Source organism: Porites lutea, chromosome 12 (genome assembly GCF_958299795.1).
Source record: "Porites lutea chromosome 12, jaPorLute2.1, whole genome shotgun sequence".
In the NCBI taxonomy this organism is placed as follows: domain Eukaryota; kingdom Metazoa; phylum Cnidaria; class Anthozoa; order Scleractinia; family Poritidae; genus Porites; species Porites lutea.
In genome coordinates, this window is record NC_133212.1 from 22358690 (window position 1) to 22379101 (window position 20412).

At 39.8% G+C, this 20412-nt stretch overlaps 1 protein-coding gene across 1 annotated transcript; it reads left to right on the forward strand.

The window, feature by feature from the left end:
• Positions 1–489: 489 nt before the first annotated feature.
• On the forward strand, positions 490–20315 carry LOC140953888 (uncharacterized). Its single transcript, XM_073403266.1, has 16 exons — positions 490–855; positions 7668–7686; positions 9807–10094; positions 10517–10532; positions 11228–11604; positions 12227–12262; positions 12460–13346; positions 13829–14008; positions 14346–14486; positions 15244–15452; positions 15989–16091; positions 16313–16483; positions 16582–16716; positions 16973–17116; positions 17884–18087; positions 18862–20315. Exons 1-16 carry the CDS (start codon positions 757–759, stop codon positions 19543–19545), a joined length of 3693 nt encoding a protein of 1230 aa, XP_073259367.1. The 5' UTR covers positions 490–756; the 3' UTR covers positions 19546–20315.
• The last annotated feature ends 97 nt before the right edge of the window (positions 20316–20412 follow it).

Below are 20412 nucleotides of genomic sequence, written 5' to 3' on the forward strand. Positions count from 1 at the left end.
AAAATGACTCTTGCCGTTAGGTGTTTGTGCGGTCAGATGTTATCTCGGCCAGCCTCAACGCCAATCAGGAAAAATCTTGTTATGCGCAAACTTCCTCTGACGTCTTCTCGAATAATTTTCAAACCAGATGGTTGTTGTCGGAAGTGATCTAGCGCTTACATACTAACAAAATACTAACAAGAGCGCGTGTCTTCGAGTCTCAACTAACCTCGTAAAAACAGTAAAATAAACTGTCATTTTCAAAGAGGGTTGCTCATCGATGTAATCACAGTACATTAACCACAAGGTCATCAAATGTGCAGAAACCCCTCACGTATTGAAAAACAACATTTGCTAGAAAAAATTCCGACATAAAGGATTAAATTGTCATGTTAGTTCCAATTTGAATCACGACGTGCAAAAACACAAAGGATGTTGGCTGTCTCGTCCCTTTGACTCCAGGCTAACCACTTGAATTGCGTTTTAGTTTTCAGTCTTCCAAGTCCATCATTTCAAGTTGCTTAATCCGAGGGGGTGTGTCATTAAAATCAGTGTCGCTGTGTGTGGTCCACTAGATAAGTAAACACGATCTCATCCAGCAGGCCACATTTACTAGGTGGCATTGGATCACTGAGGATCAAATCAAAAACGCCCTGGCATCGAATTCGTTTCACTGACGCGTGGCTCTAAGAGAGGGAGCTGATTAAACTTCAATCGTATCAAGTCAATTCGATTTGTTTTTTAGCCTGAAGAAGTGGTACAGATCATCCAGGTGCCATGAAAGGGAAACAGTTGTTTCGCCAGATGAGCCTTTTCGCCCTTCTATGGATCTTCAACGGTAAAGACGTCCTGAAGTTGACTGAAGCCAAACCTTTGGTGAGTGGTTCTTTTTTTCTAGTATTGTTAACCTTAATACTGCTGTATTTATAAACTTGGGCAAGTCAAGAAGGCCTTTCAAAGGGCAAAGTAACAGACGTATCCGAACAATTATGTTTGACACTCAGTTGCTCCCGAACTGAGAAGGAACGCCTTAATCAACCACTCGCACGCAAACTGGGACAATTAATCAATACCTGACTAAAGAGCTCATATTCCAGACCGAAATTGGCAAGAAGGAGAGCTAGATAGTAAAGGACTTTAGGTAAGAAAATGTTTTAACGACCCGCTCCGGGCAGCTTACTTGGGATAGAATCTGTGCACCAATGGCTTCACACTGCTCGAATCAGGATGTCCTTTAAGAGGCGCGAGGGCAATGTGTTCATTTAAGAAGCTCTATTTTGTTAAAACGAGTTTCAAACACTGACCTCCTACGTACATTAAATTCATAACAGCCAAAAATCTTCACTGTTATTTCCTTGTATTTATTTTTAAATGGGGAGAAAGATGAAAATATGCTGATTATTTTTCGTGCTCATCAAATGTGATGCAGTGATACTTTGAAATCTCTTGTATCATCCCACAAAATATGGAGCAGCAAATGAGCGTCAAGTTGAGGTTTATTCAGTAATCAAGCTTTTGACTAGTATTCTTTTGAGAAGAAATAAAAGTGTTCTTTCTGTGCGATTGTAGGTAAGATTAGAAATCCTTCCTTTCGTGAAAAACAAGGAGTCTTTCAGTTTTGTAAGGTGTATGGTGTCACGATCAAGTTGGTGTGGTTGCCTCCTCGCCTTGGGCTTTTAGTATCGCTCACTTATTATTTTAAATGTACGGCTTTCAATAAGGAAATGAAGAACAAAGGACCACAATGTTTATACTATAAAGTCATCTTCCCCTAACGGCGATAAAACGTTGGTATTGTTTCCGATAGGAGAGTCGCATTAGCAGATTCTTATTGTAATGATCGCTGTTGGCTGGATCTCAGCACATCGCCGCAGATGTCTTTTAAAAAATGGCATTTTAAGTCGAGGCAGGGAGTTTTTTGGCAACACATGTTGCAAAAAACGAAGATTTTGGCATGTAATGGGAAACATATGTTGGAATCGTGTTTGGGACTATACAAATTATTTTATCGCGCCCAAACAACACTGGCTTGACGTGAACCACTCGAATAATTTCCCTTCATTTTGCTTGCCTATTTCTGTAAGAACTGAAGCTTACCAATTATGGATTACAAGATTATCACACACTATTTATAAACGCAACAGCCTCTTAAGCTATTTCGCTTTTTTCGCGAAAAGGTGACAGGACGCCTCTCAGTCAGATGCTGGTTGCATGTATCAAATGGCTTGTTGACCACGCGAAAATGCATACTTAGGGCAATCGAATCTTCAGGGCCTCCGTTTCACATATCAGGAATTCTTCACTGTCACCCTCAAAGTTTTATGTTATAAACCTCCTGCAGTTGTATTTGAACTCAAAATTAATGAAAAAACGTTTGCTTTTGTGGGACAAAATTGCGAAAAGTGTAGACAACAAGTGGTCACACCAAACGTTTTCAACCGGACTTAAAAGGTAAACTCTGCTGGCGAAAGTTGAGTTAATAAAAATGGGTTATAGATAAATCAGATATTAAGTTGTTCTATTGTCTTACATATGGTGAATCCCTGATTTAATATCCTATTTCTCTGAAGAGGGTTAGCGCCTCTTCCGTTTTCTATTTACGTATACACGTTACATGGTTACTTTAAAAAGCTTTTCCACTCATATAATAACCTACTGGCCGAACTAACTCGATCTTTATTGAGAATGAAAGCCCACTTAGAAGTAAGGCCCGTCTGCATAAGTTCACTGAACCATTGCACGCGCAAGCATACTGTAGGGTCATCTAATCTGCTGCCGCGCGCTAGCTTGACATGCTAAGCTCCTTTCGGCTGTGGTTTATTCACTTGGAATTAATCTCACTTCTGCGGCAACGAACAGCAGATCAAGTGAAACGGTAAGTTTTCATCCATCCGACGATTAAGAAAATGAGGTTTGCTAATCTTAACTCTACTGTGCCGTTCCGACCTTAGCTTTTACCACCCAGACCTTGTTTCGCTTTGGGAGTCAGTAGATAGCTGACTCATTCAACCCTGTTTAGTGTGGAAAATACATTGTTACTGTTGAAAAGTGGCGAAATGACTGGAATCGTTTTTAAGACCCCATTTTAGCCTCAAAACAACTTTACTGCACTTTTACATTCAACTCAGCGGAACATGATTGCTAAGTCCTTTAAGAGAGGGCCTATCAACGTCAAAACTTATAAATATCTCAGTAGAACTGAATTCGGAAATCTTAGAAAATCTCTCTCACTGCTTCATGATTGGATTACGATTCATTATAACGAGAGGTCTTTGATTTTAAGTAGTATCTTTTTGCGGTAATCTTCATTTGACAATTAAGTTACATACTGCCAGTGTCAGTTAACAAATAAAGACTGAAGATTGCACGTCTACCCTTTTTCTATTGAGTCTTTAAGGTAAGCGTAATTTTGTCTTCTACGACCTTGAAGCCGTCGAAAAAGAAACAAAACCAACCTTAAAATGACAAACTGTTCCCTCTTTTTCTTTCTTTCTTTTTTTGTAGCTGAAAAACGTTACAAAAAGTTCAGCATATAGACTCTAAACAAAAAAGGTCATTACTGAGAGATTTTTTTTTAACTTGTTAGCATTCTCTTCTGGAGCTTGCACTGATGGAATTTTAAACTTTATCAGAGTTTTTGACAGGCCATACCTGTAAATTATGTTCAAGTTTTTTCATATACAGCTCTTTTTAAGTTATTATTGATCACTCTTAAACGTTATTTTGTATAAAGTTAAAGCAATCTCACACATTGATGATTAAATTACTTAATTACAAAGTATATGAATGACTTCTTTTAATGGAAAACTTCCAAATATTTGTTTCTTTTAGCTAAAATACATATTAGCATTTTGTAACCATGTATGGTTTCATGATCGCCCCGGGGTAGAAATCAATACTGAAATATTCCCCGGGAGTTTAATCTTTTGAATTTAATTGGAGATGGAGCACTATGGTGCTGATGTCATTCTAAATTCTGATGAATAGGGTTTGTTGTGAATAGCGATGACAGTCGAGATTACAAAACATTTTTACATTGATGTACTGTAAATTGGAGCTTAAAATGGCCAAGGTCACTGGTATAAACAAACATTTAATTAAAATATACATTCGAAAAACCGTGGGGTCTTCAGTTGTCCGTGTTTTGTCTTTGCAATGCCAGTTTAATCTGACACCTTTAACTACGAAATGCCATTAGAAGGGTGCTTTAAATGGCTGAAAAATGGCTCAGTTAGGTGTTCTACTTGTTGACAAGAAATTGAAATGGTAACAAAGAATCCCTGCCATTTGAAATGAAAAAATAAACGCGCATTAAGAGGCTTGTGAATCCTGAGCAGCGGGGTCCAATTCACCGGGATGGACTTGGAATTTTTGAGGTCGCAGGGTGCAAAACATTGCGTGGAAACGTTGACACATTTCATTCACGAGTTTGAAGTTTCCATCATTGAACTATTCTCAGGGATTAACTCTGTTCCTGACCACTAAGTGCCAAATAATAAGCAACTACTATAGGTTCTTAAAACCTGGGGAATCAACTTGCTGAAAACTTTCTTGGTATGAAGGAAAGTACTTTCAATATTAAGCTAAGACCACGTGCAGGGCCCTAAAACAGAGCGGGCATTCTCGCCTTAGGGTCCCCAGCCTCCACACATTTTTCTGGTTTCTCGCGTACCTCAAATCGACCATTTAAAAGGTTTAAACGAAGCTATTTTTTGCTCGTTATCACCATTACGACAGAAACACGATCTCTGATTTTGACCACTAAATTACATCTTGGCATAGAACTCTTTCATTGAATGTCAAAATTGAAGATCACAACGGAAAACTGGCTCCAAACACGGATGTTGTTGACTTTTGCAGCAGTTGTGGCTTAAAAAGGGTCAAGTCCGGCACTTAAAAAAGCTGCCAAAATCCAAAAAATAAGACGAAGCAATTTTACAAACTATTTAAAAACTCCCATACGATTGGCTGGGCAAATTGGGATTTTATCACGTTCAGTTTTTGTTTATTTACTTAACATCTCCAACAGAGTCTATTTCATCTGCATGCGTATATCGTAAAACATGCAGAAACCTGAAAAGTTGCAGCTCCGTTTAATAACTGCTGACATAAGGGTGTGTGAAACGTAAAACACAGAATCAATCAGAAGGTTTTTGTCTTATGAGTTTGCGTGAAAGAACAGCGGACAAAAATCTTAACTTGTACTCAGAGTCGCTCGCTGAATTATCCAGTGGCAGTTCAGGCACATGTTGGATTTATTTTTTTAAACTTTGCGTTCTTCCGTTGTCATTTCACGACCTAGTGCACTGCTATAGCTCTCTTAACCCGTCTATATTATGATGCTAAAAGATGTAGTCTAGTAACGCGCTCTAACTTTTGGGTCTGTGGACAATATATTCACATTTAAAGAACCGTTAAGAGAGATTTTCTCTCGGTATAGTTCTGGCCCTGAGGAAGGCTAATTTTGTTAGCCGAAATATTGGCCTATAATAAATCAGCAGTGCCAGCTCTGCATTCAGTTTTGTTTTAAAACTGTGGTGTTGCCATTCAAATCAAATTTCTTTGGCAGTTTTGAATGGTGCTATTTGTTTTTCAGCATTTTACAAAATGAAATTTTAAAATTTTGTCTAACAAAGCAGCTCCACAGGGCATGCGACTGTCTGCGCATGCACCAACCATTTTCTACCACGGTGCCTCCGAACAAGTGCGCATTTTGCTCAGCAAACAGGAAACAATCCTTTGAATGAGGGCTCTGGGTATCTTCCGGTTGTCTCGAAAATTATCACCAAATCAGTTTTACTGAGCGACAAGTTTCGCAAAAATGATCCGAAAGCAAATGTGTGTTCCTTGTTCAACTGACGAGCGAGGGGGTGGGGGAGATCTAATACTACGATCGTTGTTTGCACTCTCTATCTTGTTTGTGCTCACATAATACCATTACAATAAGAAGTTGTAAATGCAATTTTCATGTAAAGTAAGTAATTTCTATGTTAGATTAATGTTAAGACATGTTTTGATATACGACGATTACTTTCCGTTACTTATAAAGCTGTTTTCTTTTAGAATTAAAATCCAAATTTTTTCCTTAAAAAACAACCAACAAGCACGCCGCCCCAAAATATCAAGTCTGAAGCGGAAATATCAGGCGCATTGTTTTCCGACCAAGTAGCAAGTTTTCAGGGCCCATGACAACTGGCACTATTTGGTTCTGCACATTTGAAGGACCTTTTGTTGCTTTGAATGCTGCAAATGTTTTCAATTTCGAGTATTAATTTGTTAAATATATCAACCCTGTCCGGCGAGAAATTTATAGGATATAAGCCATATCAGAGTGACTGAACGTGATCTTATGGTGTGACTTAATTAATCAAACATGTTTAGCTGGGCTCGTCCATTTCTACTATTTTTAAAAATATTTTAGTCTGAATTTTTAAGGCTTCGCCGCAAAGGGAAGCAAATAAAACAAGACACTGAACTCAACGCCGCTTAAGCCTTGCTTCTGGAACGAAGAACCCACGCTTTTTTTGTTTATTTTGCATGGTTAAGAGGGAAGTTGTTACAATCCAGAAATAAAACAAAAAACAACAGCTGCGTGATAATAAGTTTTACCTAAATAAACATTTGAGGCTATCCGTGTTAAAAAAGCAGAAAAATATAAAACAATGGTTATCTGGGTTAAGAAATGGAACAAATAAGATTAGAACAAACAAATACAAGTGCAAACTTAACACCTATGTTTATGAGACGATAATTATACAGTTAGACAAAGTTGGCATCTGTAATCTAAGGTAAGGTGGATCTTTTCTACATTAAACCGTCGAACCGGAAATAAAGTTTAGAGTTCCACATTTCATACTAAGGTTTCTTAACAACAAATAAAAACTCATCTATTGTATCAATTTTTGCAAATTGTCGCTGAATAGGAAAATGCTCCTCACCAAGTTTGATTTAACTTGTTCTACTTGTTACAATGTTATAACACAAGGGGCAATATGCGAAATTACTGCCGCTTAACCACTTTTACTTATTCGGTCGGTCACTTTTTAGAAATTTCCGCAAAACGGCCACACAAGCCGTTTACATACCTTTTTACATACCTTTTTACCGCGACCGTAGAAAAAAAAGTTTCAAACCCCCGTTTGAGACAAATTAGATCATGACAAAAAACATTGGCAAAATAGTTAAAAGTTCCTTTTAATCATGAGTTATTTGTTCGTCTGGATCTATTTTTGGTCGAAGGCAGAGAAACTAAAACCCGCCCAGGGTTAACTTTGAATCTCGGTTCTGTTTCTTCAAAACCCTGTTTCCTGTTTCTTCTTTTTGTTCATAGGCGTTTTTTCCCGTTCCGAATTTGACTCGTCGTTTTCAAAGTTAAGTCAAATTTTCCTCTTATCCCGCTTTGCACAACCGAAGCTTTGATGTTTTGACGGCTACCTCCGATCAACACAATGTAAAACACTCATAGCAAACCCCATCAGTACATATACTACAAAACGGATTACAAGAAACTTGGGCGGGCTCCTGCAGATCTACATGTGCAAACGCACGTTAGACCCATCTTGAATTAACTCAGGCTGTGTTCCTCAAACTCGTACGCCGTGCCACACACACACTGGTCCTAGTTTTCCAGGCTTCTTTGTCGGCATTTTTCAATTTCAGTTATCAATTTCTTTTTCTTTGCTTTGCAGAATAAATGGAACAGTGATGGTAAGTGAAAGCAGTTCACAAAAAAATACAAGTTTCTGCAGTGGTCATTATAATCACCCCACACCCCCATTTTTACCCCCTCTCCTCCTTGCATACCCGTCTTGCAGTGACGAGGATGCCTCGTTGCAGGACCCCATCTAGACTAGCCGAATTTAACAGATTTTTTGAAAACCAACCTAACGAAATTTGCAGTCAAAAGGCAGGATTCTTAAGCCCGAGAAGCTCCAAAATCACAGTAACGAAGGAAAAGGAAAGGAGAAAAAGAAAGAGAGAGGAGAAGGAAAGGAGGAGAAGAGGAAAAAGCAATGGCTGCACTCGTAGTTTTCATCATAGCTACTTGGGAGATAATTTTTGGCCGAGAACACAGTTGGACGAAACAGGTCCATTTGGCGATAAAGTTTTCAAAAATCCGGCTAGATGTAAAAGGACTACAATAGTTGCGGACACTGGTTTTGAGCTATCGCACCAGACAATCTCTGTGCTTTGTTGAAAGTGCTAAAAAAAATGAATCAATGAATAAATCAATAAATCAAGTAAAAAAAAAAAACAGAAAACAAAAGAACAGAACAAACAAACAAGGACCAGACTTCGTAATTCTGCACCGTGCCCGATTCTGCTCTTAATAATTTGGCCGGGCAGCCAAGACAAACTCACCCTGGAAGCTCTGGATACTATTATTTGGTACTTTGTTGTCGTGAAAGCTTAACATCATTCGGGAAATATTTTTGAAAGCTGGTTGGACGCCAAATATGATGAGAGGGTGAGAGTTTTGATCATGGAGAATGATCTGTCAGTTTGAAATATGAATCAATGGCGTAAAAACAGGAAATCCAATCAGTTAACAAAATCTCTTAAGTTTTCATTTTTCTTGCCAGATCGAAAGTGTCTATAACCACAAATAAGTGCAAGGTCAAAATAGTTGATTCTGAACCAAAGCCATTAGTAAGGCTCTAGAGCTCCAGGACCAAGACAACCAAACTTCAAACTTGCAACTATTTGCGTCGCTTGTCACATTATGCTCTTGTTTGAGAGGTTGAGCCGGAATCAGTAAACGGTACATAACATTTAGCAAGTATTTTTAAGCTGCTTTCAAATACACTTTGCCGTAGAGAAATCTCAAGCACCATGACAAAGTCTCCTACGTTTTAACAGTGGAAAATGTCAGAGACTCTTCTAATAAATGGGTTGTCAACAATAGGAAGTCCAAATCAATTTACAAAATCTCCCGGGGGGGGCACTTTAGGAATTTCTGGGTGGGGATGTGCCGCTGGGACCCTGGAACCCTTAACCTATACCAGAGCTAGTTCAGCTAAATTTTGCTACCCTATACTAGAGTAAACTCCCCAAATCCCCCCTATCCTAGAGTAGCTGTTTCCCTAGTCTAGATAAAATCTTCAACCAACTGATCAGTTTCCGGAAAAATAATACCCTATTCTAGACCCAAATGTTCTGATTTATATACCCTATCCTAGAGTAAACTGTTTGAAAACCATACCCTTCACAGCGGCACATACCTATATAGCCCATATATGACAGTATCCTCTCTGAACCGCATTGCACATTGTAGTGAGCTAATCTCTATGCCGGACAAACGCTAAACTATATCCTCTTTTAGATCACATTTTTGTGAAAACCAGGATTATGACGTTACCGCTCCTTCTAAAACTGCTTCCGGGTAGTTCCCCAAAATGGTCCGAGGTGTTTAATTTCACGACACGTTTTCTTCCATGGCATCTCCATGATTGCGGATCTTGTTCCAAGGACACGCGTTATCCTTGTCCAGCGGACGTTGCCCGTAACATTATGCACTTGCACTGCGTGAAAGGCTTTCCGAAAGTCTATGAACTTAACAACCATGCCTTGGAAAATGAGAGAATTTCAAACTTCGAGCGTTAGGGCTTTCACGGCTGCGATATGGTGGATACGAGATGAAGTGCCTTAAGACTCTCAGACCACGTTAGCCCGGCTGCGTGCCGTGTTAACATGTTCCCCAGTTTCCTTGGCTCTGCGCTACCTTTCCAAGCGACTTTCGCGTTCACAATTGATGTTACGTTGTCGTTGCTAAATCTGGCTTTTGCCGTCATAAGCCGTTAATAACATCAACTCTTTTTTATCTTTAGGGGAACCTCCGAACATCACAGTGCACCCAGAGAATAAGACCATAAAAGAGGGTAGAGGATTAGGATTGATTTGCGCTGCAACAGGGAAACCCAAACCTCGAATCAGATGGAAGAAGAATGGACTGACAATAACAGAAAATAAAAGAATCAGCATAAGAATTACAGGCAGACGCTCTAAGCTGCGGATACGAAATGCTGTATTCCAAGATGGGGGTGAATATCACTGTGTGGCAAAAAGTCGCGGTTTTCGCCCCCAAATTTCTATTAAAGTGAGAGTAGAAGTGAAAAGTAAGTAACCGCGGTCTTGATCCTTGATCACTCCAAAAAGTAGCTAAGGTCAACAAATGTGTCATGTGAAAGTACTGCTCAGTAGCTTTAATATGAATGGCAACACCATAGGATTTCGTCCCCAGACGCGAGAGTAAAAACTACTTACTCAGAATAAATAGAACCAAGTGCTGAGGTTTCTAAATAGATCAGCAACACAACTATGCCGCTTTTGAAGCCGTTCGATTAACCGATGCACAGACCCTGTATTAGTTAAGTCTAATTCCCGTCGGCTGGGCATTGTGTTTTGACTTGTTAAAACATTCCCACTCGTTTTAAAACCATGCTAAAACAATCGTAAATAGAGAGGACCCTCTACTAAATATGGTTTTAACATGGAATATCTTATTAACTTAAGTACAAATTTTCATTTTTTTTTTCAGGAAAGAATGAAACTTGGTATGTCACCAGATTTATAACTTTTTTATTTATTGGTAGTTTTCTTAAACCATTTTGATTGTCTTTTAATATTATCTAGTGTTACTTTTCCATCAATTCAATCATACTCAGATCAGTTACGATTTTTAAATATTTCGAGCGACAAAAAGTTGCCGTTTGTCCTCTTTGAATACTCAACGAACTCGAAAATGAAGACAATGTGAACCTGTATCACAACAACAGAATATAGATCGAGGGTTACTGAACCCAGAGACAAGTGCAGTTGAAAAACTAGATTTTGAGCGCTTATTACAGTTATTTGTTGGAAAAAGCTGTTGTTTTTTTCCTTACTTCGATAACCCTGCTTTTCACTTAAATGTTTCGGAGAGTTCTGCGTTGTTGTTAAAGGGCTGCGCAAATTGTAAAAGCAGTATATTACTTGGTGCGGCGGAATTAGTGTATTTTTAATATGCGCTTATTCGTATAATTTTAAAGCACTGTTTTTTTGTTTTCATGCAGGTCGCGGGTTCGATTACCGCGGCCGGACCAATTCTCAGGGTCTTAAAATAACTAAGAAATGAAGGTACTCCCTTCTAGTTGTATTGCAAGCTGCTGGACCTTCGCGTGGCTCGGATGACCACGTACAAATAGTGTCCCCAATTAGTACTTTCGTGCTAAATACCTTGACACTAAAATAAAGTGCGTTTTTTTTTCAGTGGACGTTGCCAACCGTTCAAAGGAACAATTTGCTCCAAATATATCTCAGATATCTTCGTTCCTAATTTCAAACCACAAAAGCAGTCTGATGAAAAGATTTCCATTGCTGCGGCGATTCTGACAGACTACATGCGTCCTTCATGCAAAAGGTCATTTGTAAACGTTCTGTGTTACAGTCTCTTTCCACCATGTCAGCCTGGAAAGTGTCCCAAGCCACAACTTCTGTGTAAAGAGCAATGTGAAGTGCTACAGGGAAGAACATGTTCTAAGGAGGTTCGACTGCTGAGAACAAGACTAGGTGCTGTTGCTGATGAAATAATTCCAAACTGTTCCAAGGTGCCGTCCTTTCATCCGGACTGTAAGCTGGAACCCGTCGGTGAGTTTCCCCAGCGAAACAGGGAGCTTTAGCAAGGACAACGGCGACGGCAACGAGAACGTCAAAAAAGCAATAGGTTTGATCAGCAAAACAACAACTCTGCACGTGCATCAATCATCCTGTTTTGCACATTTCTTTGCCGTCACTGCACGACTAAGACGTGTAGTCGTTCTGTTATATGGAGGAGGTAAACAAAAGACTACGAATTTCCTTTTCTCTCTCCTAGCTTGGGCGCGGTCGAAAAGAATCAGTTCCAGGAGAATCACCTACACTTGAGATCTTTCGCGAGTCGGAATAACCGCAAGCAAGGTCTTATAAATAGTGATGTTTTCGTTGCCGTAGAAGGTCGTCGTTGCTAAAGCTCCCTTAAAATATGTTTTTCGTGGGCTTATGATGACTTTGTTCATGTTTCCTTATTCATTACGAGCTATAAACCTCAAACTGACCATTTGCAAGGGAGTCATGACAGCCACAAAACAAAGACCAAAAACGCGGCTAGGACTCGATCCCTTGTAGTCTCTCCTAGGTATTGAATCCGGACTTTCGATCCGCAACTTTCAGCGCAATAATTTATTCCCTATAAAATAAATTTATATGTCTTGTGTGGTCTTCTAATTTACAGGCCGGTCACATGATTGTCCGAAGGCGAAAGACAGTGGTGAGTGGTAGAAATGTATTTATGTTTGTTTCATACCATTTTTTTTCTTGAAATGATGATGAAACTGTCATCTGCGAGTGGTCGACGAAAAGTGATTTTTAGTGGGCATTTTTTGAGCCTCAAAAATGTCGGGAAAATATAATAAGGAGGTTAAAAAAAGCTGAATTATTTTATTCTTTATTTCTCTAATGTTGTAGATATTGGTCAAGTCACGATGAAACCGTTGAAAGAGACCTTTCCCGTATGCCGTGACAGCGACGCACTTTCAAGAATTAATGTACACAAGTACGACAACGGAATATTCAAACTTCTAAAGAACGTCTGGTCAGAGATAGTCAACGGAACGACGATGTTAACTTCGCCAAGCGGTGAGCAGTCAACATACTGTTTCTCAGCCTCATTACCTTTTAACAAACTCGTTCGTGATTGGAGTTTCTACAGCAAGGCAGCGCTTCTTCCTAATTTACAGAGACCGCAGCACATCACAGTGCCTGGACTGAAAGTTTCGATAGTGAGTTCAAGAGTGGTTGGAGTGTTGGTACCTTTAGGGACAGCGGCAAAATACAAAGTGCACGAGAAGATCGTGCTTAAAAACGTTGAATTTTTCTACAGGTATCAATTTGGTAACGGGACCTTCATTGCAAAAGGAGACTTCAATCTTTGCCAGACTGTTTTTAAATTGACTGTGGAAACACTGGCCGATGGAACCGTAAAACTAAGCGGTTCCTCCGAATCGCCTATTGACGTTAGCACCATCGAAACGGCATTCATATCTGCTAGGCCCTCAAATTGGTTACTCGAGTTGTTTAAAAAGATAGACTTGTTTGTTCTTCGTCTTATGAGACCGTACATGGAAGCTTACATAAACGACGATTTCATGGTAAAGTTCTCTGGGGACACGTACTTTGGTGCGAACGCCGTGCCAGCATCACTGGAGATCTTTGGCGGGAAATTGCGTGGGGATGACCTGCTCTTGGCGGGAATAACGAGTTCCAGTCTCACCATGACACAAGTATTGAAGATGATGACTAGCTTACCAATTCCTCAATTCGATTTCTTGAAGACTTCGTCAAATAGATCTAGCGTAAGTTTTTTTGAAGAGACTACCTTTTCAACTTAAATTTCATATAATACCTTGCCATTTAGAGTCTACCCACCAACTCAAAGGTTACATCAACAATAACACTGACGATAAACAGTGGGACTGCATGGCAGGCGCATAACAAATAAGGGGCACAAGATAAAGATGTGAACGAGAGAGGAGGTCTCTCTCGCGGTCAGTGTCTACGTCCAAATTTCCTCCTTACTCTGCCTGCGCCTGCTGCCCATGAAAAATAAACCGTACCACTAGATACTAGAAAGAACTTCCCAATAAAGCCTTTTCACGTGACGTCACGTCCGTCACGTTGATGTCCCAAACCAGTCCTGTGAGAGTTGAACTCTTTTCTCATGTAAAGGCTTTCCTCTGTGGCAATTTGCATAGCTGTTGACCAGTGAAAACGCTCATCACCTTTGGAGGATTGAAGAGCAATTAATTCAATGTTAATGTTATGGTTTTTTTCCTAGGTTGGAATAACATTATCCACGAATAATGTAGACCTTAGAAACACCCCATATGGGGGACTTCAGCAGCAGCCGCTGTCTCTTGCATTGGCTGGCACTGTTCCTGTGGGTTTGAGCCTGATAACTAGAGCCCAAATCCCGAAAGAAACACACAACGACAGTCAAATTTATCAGTTGCTCCAGGTTTGTTATACTACAAGCAAACTTGCATTTGAGTCATGCACCTAATAAGAGACGCTTTTTACATACCTGTGGAAGGACTTGGGGTGTGAAGTATGGAATCAAGGAAGTGTTAAACGTTCAAGATTGTATCTGAAGACGCGTTAAAACCGACACGAAGTTGTCGGAAGAGTTTCTAAGAATATGGTTTAGAAAGGTCACAGTCAATCGTATCTTTACTTAGCCTGATGAATATAAGTGCAGGCAGATTTTCATCTGTAGGCAATGACCTGAATACTCAAAATAAAGGAGAAAATAAACTTCATGTTCCAATTGTTCTTTATGTTTCTCGTTTGTTTAGAATGTATTTGGCCGAGAAAGTGAATTTACCGTGAAAGCTACAACAACAGATGGCTGGCAAGAGATCATGCTCGATTGGTACTTCCACAATGTCTCAAAAGAAGCAATAACGTCATTTGACAGAGTGAAAATGAAAATGAAGGTAAAATTAACAGACCATTCTAGACACTATCACGTTACAGTCCTTCAACGACGGCAAAGAAATGTACACGTGCAAAGTTGCTGGTTTGCTGATCTAAACTTATTGCTTAAAGTCCCTATTAGAGCGGTTTTCATTTGAGTGTCGAAAAGTAATTGGTTTTGCACTTTCTACACGATGCGATTGGCTTAAAAGATTCGCGCCACCTTTTCATCCAATCAGAAGTAAAACCAAAGCCAATTGTGACGCGCTCGCATGCATTTTCCCGCGCTTTGCGTCAGCCACATGTAATTACTTCGAGTTTTGATTGGTTCAATGTATTGTCTGTGTCCTATGTGATTGGCCAGAGTAATTACTTTGGTTTTGGTTTTACGACACTCAAACGAAAACCACTCTACTAAAACTGGGGGTAATCATTGATTAAGGATCCGCGTTCGTCACTTACAGAAAAATTACGGAAAGGAAATCGAGTCGAAAGGAGTCCAGTTTCCCGGCCGAAGTGCCCCTGACAAAATTAATAGGGGCGGGTAATTTGCAGTCGCCCGTGATAGCTCGTAAATCCGTTTCTGCCTAGGGTCGTTGTTTAAGCTCTCTAATGTCAATATCCCGAAATGTTCGCAATATTTAAAATATGCCAGGCTTTTAACTCACCAATATCTCCTAATCCCGCCGAAGCCATAAAAATTGTTTGTATGATCAGCTGAATTGTATATTTAACATATAACTGCGGTCAAACTTTGATCAATCCTTTGCTTTGAAGGTCGTCTTTGGTTTGCTAGGGCCGTCAATGGAGTTTGCCGCCGATGGGGGTTTATACAGTAGTGAGCAGCCTTCGAAGACCCTTCCCTTTAGCGGACGACTTTCACTCCAGAATTACAAAAGATACCTTGAGGGAAACTTTCAAACCCATTCAGAGTGGAGGAAGGCTTTGGGTATAGAATTCTTGACTATGAAAAACCTAAGAATTGGGTAAGTGTATAAAAACGCCATCTATGTCATAGGAGTTTGTCAATCTGTAGGCGAACTAGTCGGGGGTTACAAGCGCTCATCCACACCAAATATTTTTGAAGATTGGAGAATCTCAGAATCACTTATCCTTAGCAACGATTCCTTTTTTATTCACATTTTGGATAAACGGTTGCTATCGTTACGATATGTGACGTCATATGTGCCATTTACGGAGATAAATTTTAAAAAACATTTACCAGTGAGATGAAAATTATTTACATGATCCTGTGATGTGCTTGAACTTGGTGCCTATGAGACTTTTCATCACATTTTCACACCAACTCCAGGCCTCTTTTATGTATACTGTACGTTGCGCACGACATATCAATACTATAACGGCCACATCAAAAAGTGGAAAACCACTGGAAGAGTTAAGTCCACACGAAATGATTTTCTTTTCGGCCATGGGCTGATATTTATGACTCGCACAGTTGAATTCAACATTATTTTTGTGGCTTCTTACTCATTTTTCGCTTCTTTTTCTTAATTCCTTCCAGTGTATCACTACCAATCAACCAATCACTGCACAGCAGAATAAGAGGAGAGGCCGACCTTCTGTTAGGATCAAACTGCAACAGTAGTGACAACGACTCTATCAAGGTTAGCTACGATGACCGGAATGTTATACCATACCAATCGCTAGCCTGTTCCATATTCCAAGATAGTGGGGAAAACGGGTCGAAAACCGTTGCGGGAACACCGCGTGACGCAGGCTAACCAGTCGCGTGCTAAACCAGGTTGTGAATTGTCTTAGAAGAAGTTCTTTCTTCCTTCTCATTAAATTTTTCGCTCGACATTTAACGCCTTTTTTTTCTTCACAGCAGCGGTGTGTCACTGGTCACCTCTTCTTGGGTTTTTCGGATGATTCTACAGGCCACTTTTTCTACGGCACGCTGTCTCCTGTTAGTTTGCAGAAACTCCTTGAACTTTGCAACATTCAACACAAACTTCCAGGTGCCATGGCAACGATAGGATTTCCAGAAGGTCTCCAGGTACACAAGTAATTGGGTTTACAAAAACTCACTTAATCGTTGGTTTAATCAGTAATTAGTTTTAGTGACGTCCCCATGGTGCTTTCATATCTTTGCAGATTTCAGTGGCCAAAGGAGCACATGACCTTCGCAAACTTGGTGGACCTGTTTTGCAACCGGGATTTATCATGAAGGGCAAGATGAGCGTAATGGGAATAGAAACAACCGGCGCAATTTCACTTAGTCCAAAAGAGGTTTGTCGTCATTAACAATTAATATTCTATTACTTTTTACTCAGAGTCGGGTACTTGAGAAGGCTCCTGATTGCGTTGACGATGACCCATAAAACAATTAAGCGGACGCCAAAACTGGAGATCATCGCACAAATGCTTATGTTTCTTTTGCTATATATAGTCTAGTCCTATTGTTCACTTTCGATAACAAGTTGTTTGCAGACGCAACATGTAAGAAGACCCTTAATTTCTGAATATCTCAGTTTCCCTCTTTCAGTTTGAGATCGATGCAAAACTCACTTCAGACAAGACTTCTACAGCCGTCGATGACTTCACATCCCTACTTTTGCCCAGATTAAATCATGAAAGTAGCCGCAAGCTTTGGCTGGAAGCTCGTATGAAACCAGTACCATATGTAAAGGTATACAGCATTACCGTGCAGCATAATAAATAGTACCATAGGAATTACAGCTGAGTAGCTTTTATTTGAATGGTCACACCATAGGATTTCATGCACAGACTCAAAAGTTAGAACCACCTTGTACAGCATAATAAATAATACCACAGGAAAGTACTGCTCAGTAGCTGTTATTTGAATGGTCACACTCTGGAATTTCATCCACAGACGCAAAAGTTAGAAGCACCTTGTACAGCATTATGATAATAAACAGTACCGCAGTACATTTTGCAGTACCACAGGAAAGTACATTCGAGTGCTCACACTTTTGGAAAGAGAAATCAGACAGAAAACCTCCGGAAACAGGGTAAAATTACCTGCCAGGGAGGTGGCAGTTCTGTTGGCAATTCGGTCTGTAATCATACGAGTGATTAACAAAGCGAAATTCTGCAACCAATTAATCATAACTATAACAAAATTTGTGATATTTTTTTAGGCTTTTTTAGATCAAAACACAGGAAATTTTGTTAGTAGTGAAAAAAAAAAAGCCATTTAAGCGCGTGCTTGATGGCGCGTCTTTCCAGTTACTTAGGCATGACACGTACTGTCCTATTACACTGTCCTATTAGTGCTGAAATCAGGACAGCTGATAGCCAATAGGATTTTAAAATTTTGTTATAGTTATGATTAATGTGGTGTTTCAGTGATTTTCCAGCTGTTGTGGCTCGGTAGCCTTGAAAAGAAAGTAGAACAAGCAACAGCAACAATGCTCCACTGTTTGTCTCTTCTAGGCACAAGTAGATGGCTATGCTCGATTGTTTGGCATATTTGAGGAAACACGCCTGCTTGTCACCCATGATTCTTTGCAAATCTATCTTACAACTGACGTCAGCAAGTCATTCAGAATCAACGTTAACATCATCACAAACTACAGCTCAAACAGGAACGATACACTATTCAACGCTACGGTTGTTTTCGACAACGGTTTAACGAAGGTAAGATTTCGGATTCTTGGTACCCTTGAGCCAGTCAATCATTCTTCAAGAATTTTCTTCCACTTCGGCGGGACACTTTTTCATCCGTAACTTTAAAGCTGGAGGATGCCAATTGATTTTCCACTAATCAGTCAAAAAGTTCATACTCCTTAAGAGGGTCCTCAATAGGTTTTTCGGGATCCGGGATTTCCCTTATTTGAAGCTCGGGATTCGGGATTTGAAAGCAAAATCGGGAGGAGTTTCGGGATTAAAAGTATGCCCGGGAGGTGGGATTCCAAAAATAACCCTCGAGATTACGGGATTGCACGAAACTTTGGGTCGGGATTACGGGATTGAAGAACCCTATTGGGGACCCTCCCTTAAGGAAAAAGCATCTAAAGCTAAATTCAAGGACTTTTTCTTATCGTATTAGAATACTAAAACAAATAGCACCACGCGAAAGTACTTTGCCATAGAGGTATCGTTTGAATGGTCGCACAATTATAACTTCGTTCACAGTTGAGAACGTTAGTAGAGCTACATAGCATGCCCTCGTAGTACTTACGCTTCAGCGACTTGGAGTGGGAGAAAACGGCTTAAGACCAGGGCACTGTTACTCTCTGACGTGATAGATATTGCCAACGCTGTCGTCCGATCGACTATGCGACTTTTGGCCGAGAACAGTTTTGTTAGATGTCATGTGTCCTCGAAATAACCAATAAAGCGTGCTCCCTTGGCGAAAAAATCTCAGCTATTTAACAGCACATACCTCAATTGAGCCATTTTGTTTTGCAGTTGACAAATTTGGCTGCAAAACAAGTTGTTGCGATGTTGGAACAAGAAATGTCGGAGCTGAATTCGGCTAAAGGAGAAGTACAGCGAAAGAGAACAGAATGCGAACAAACAGTAAAACGAGAATGCAGTAGCTGCATGAAAAACGGAGAATGTGCTAGTTCTCTTGAGACCTGTCGCACCAGTGTGGGGAAGAAAACGCTAGCAAACAACCTTGGAGGAAAACGTAACCCTATAGACATCTGCCAACGTTTCGTTATGGACAGTTGCCTGGGATCCGAGATCGCATGCCATAATGTTTGCAGCTTCCTTAGCTCAAACACAAACAAGACATGCGCAACTTATAACGCCGCTGCCACATCTCAGAGGAAACTAGAGCGAAGGTTGAAATGGGTGAAGCAAGCAGAGCGGATGGATGAGAATTTGTTCCACATCCACGGGATTTCCTTCAAAACAAACGTATCTTCAGTTGTAGATTTTGAACACTTCAACATAGACACTTCTTTAGAAGTAACCATATTTGGGCAAAGACAAAGACTGGAAGGTTTGCGTATTGGTTTCAACGACTTTGTAAAGTTATCGTCCGAGATCGCAACTCACGCGTGGGACTGGTACCAAACGGCAAAGCCACAGTCCAAATCAAAGTCTCTTCATTCGGATAACCGACCCAGACCTTCATCGAACTAAATGGAGCATTTAATGACACGAAGAACGCGTATTTATAGGAGGAATTAACTTTTCCTTAATGCGGTTATAAAACGTAGCAAAGTACATGCAATGATTTAGATGTAAATTTAGTCGTTTTGTTCAGCATTCAAGTTGGGAAAATGTTTTTTCCATTAGAAGACATAACGAGGGATGGTTCCTTTTTTCGTATTATAAGAATGATACAACCGATTTCACTTAAGACTGCAAGTATTGGCTGTATTACCTATATTTTTCTGGTTAGTCGGGCTCAGAAAAGTATCAGAATTTCTAATTCTTGTTGGACGAGAAAAACAGTTGAGCGCCGTGCTGAGATCAGAGAGGGGAAATAGAAGAATTAGTCTTAACGCTCAAGGATTAACCGCATCAACTTTTGCATCAGGATGTACAAGATAAATGCCCTAGCATTCTTCTCGGATGCCAATAGTTGAGCACGAGAAATGTGGTTGCAAACTTACTCGTTTCGTTTGTAAAATATAAATCTAACACAAAGAACTTAAAGAACCAGTATACAGATATTTCAACTTTTTAATAATTACAAACGTTCTGAACTAAGAACAATGAAAGGTAAGCCTTGACTATTTCTAAAAGAACTTGTACAATCAACATTAATAAAAGTAAGAACCTGGTGAAAAGACCATTGATATTTAACTGAAACCAAAGATCTTCCTAACGGAAGTCGTGTACGTAGCAACTACGGAATGTGTTGGAACATGTTTTTTCTTAACAGTAATAAAAGTAAAATTAAAACAGGATACGAAATAATGTGATTTTTCTAGACGAGGATGATTAAAATGTATTTTTTTTATTATTTTACGAAACTTAACTTAAACGTTTTATATTAAACAA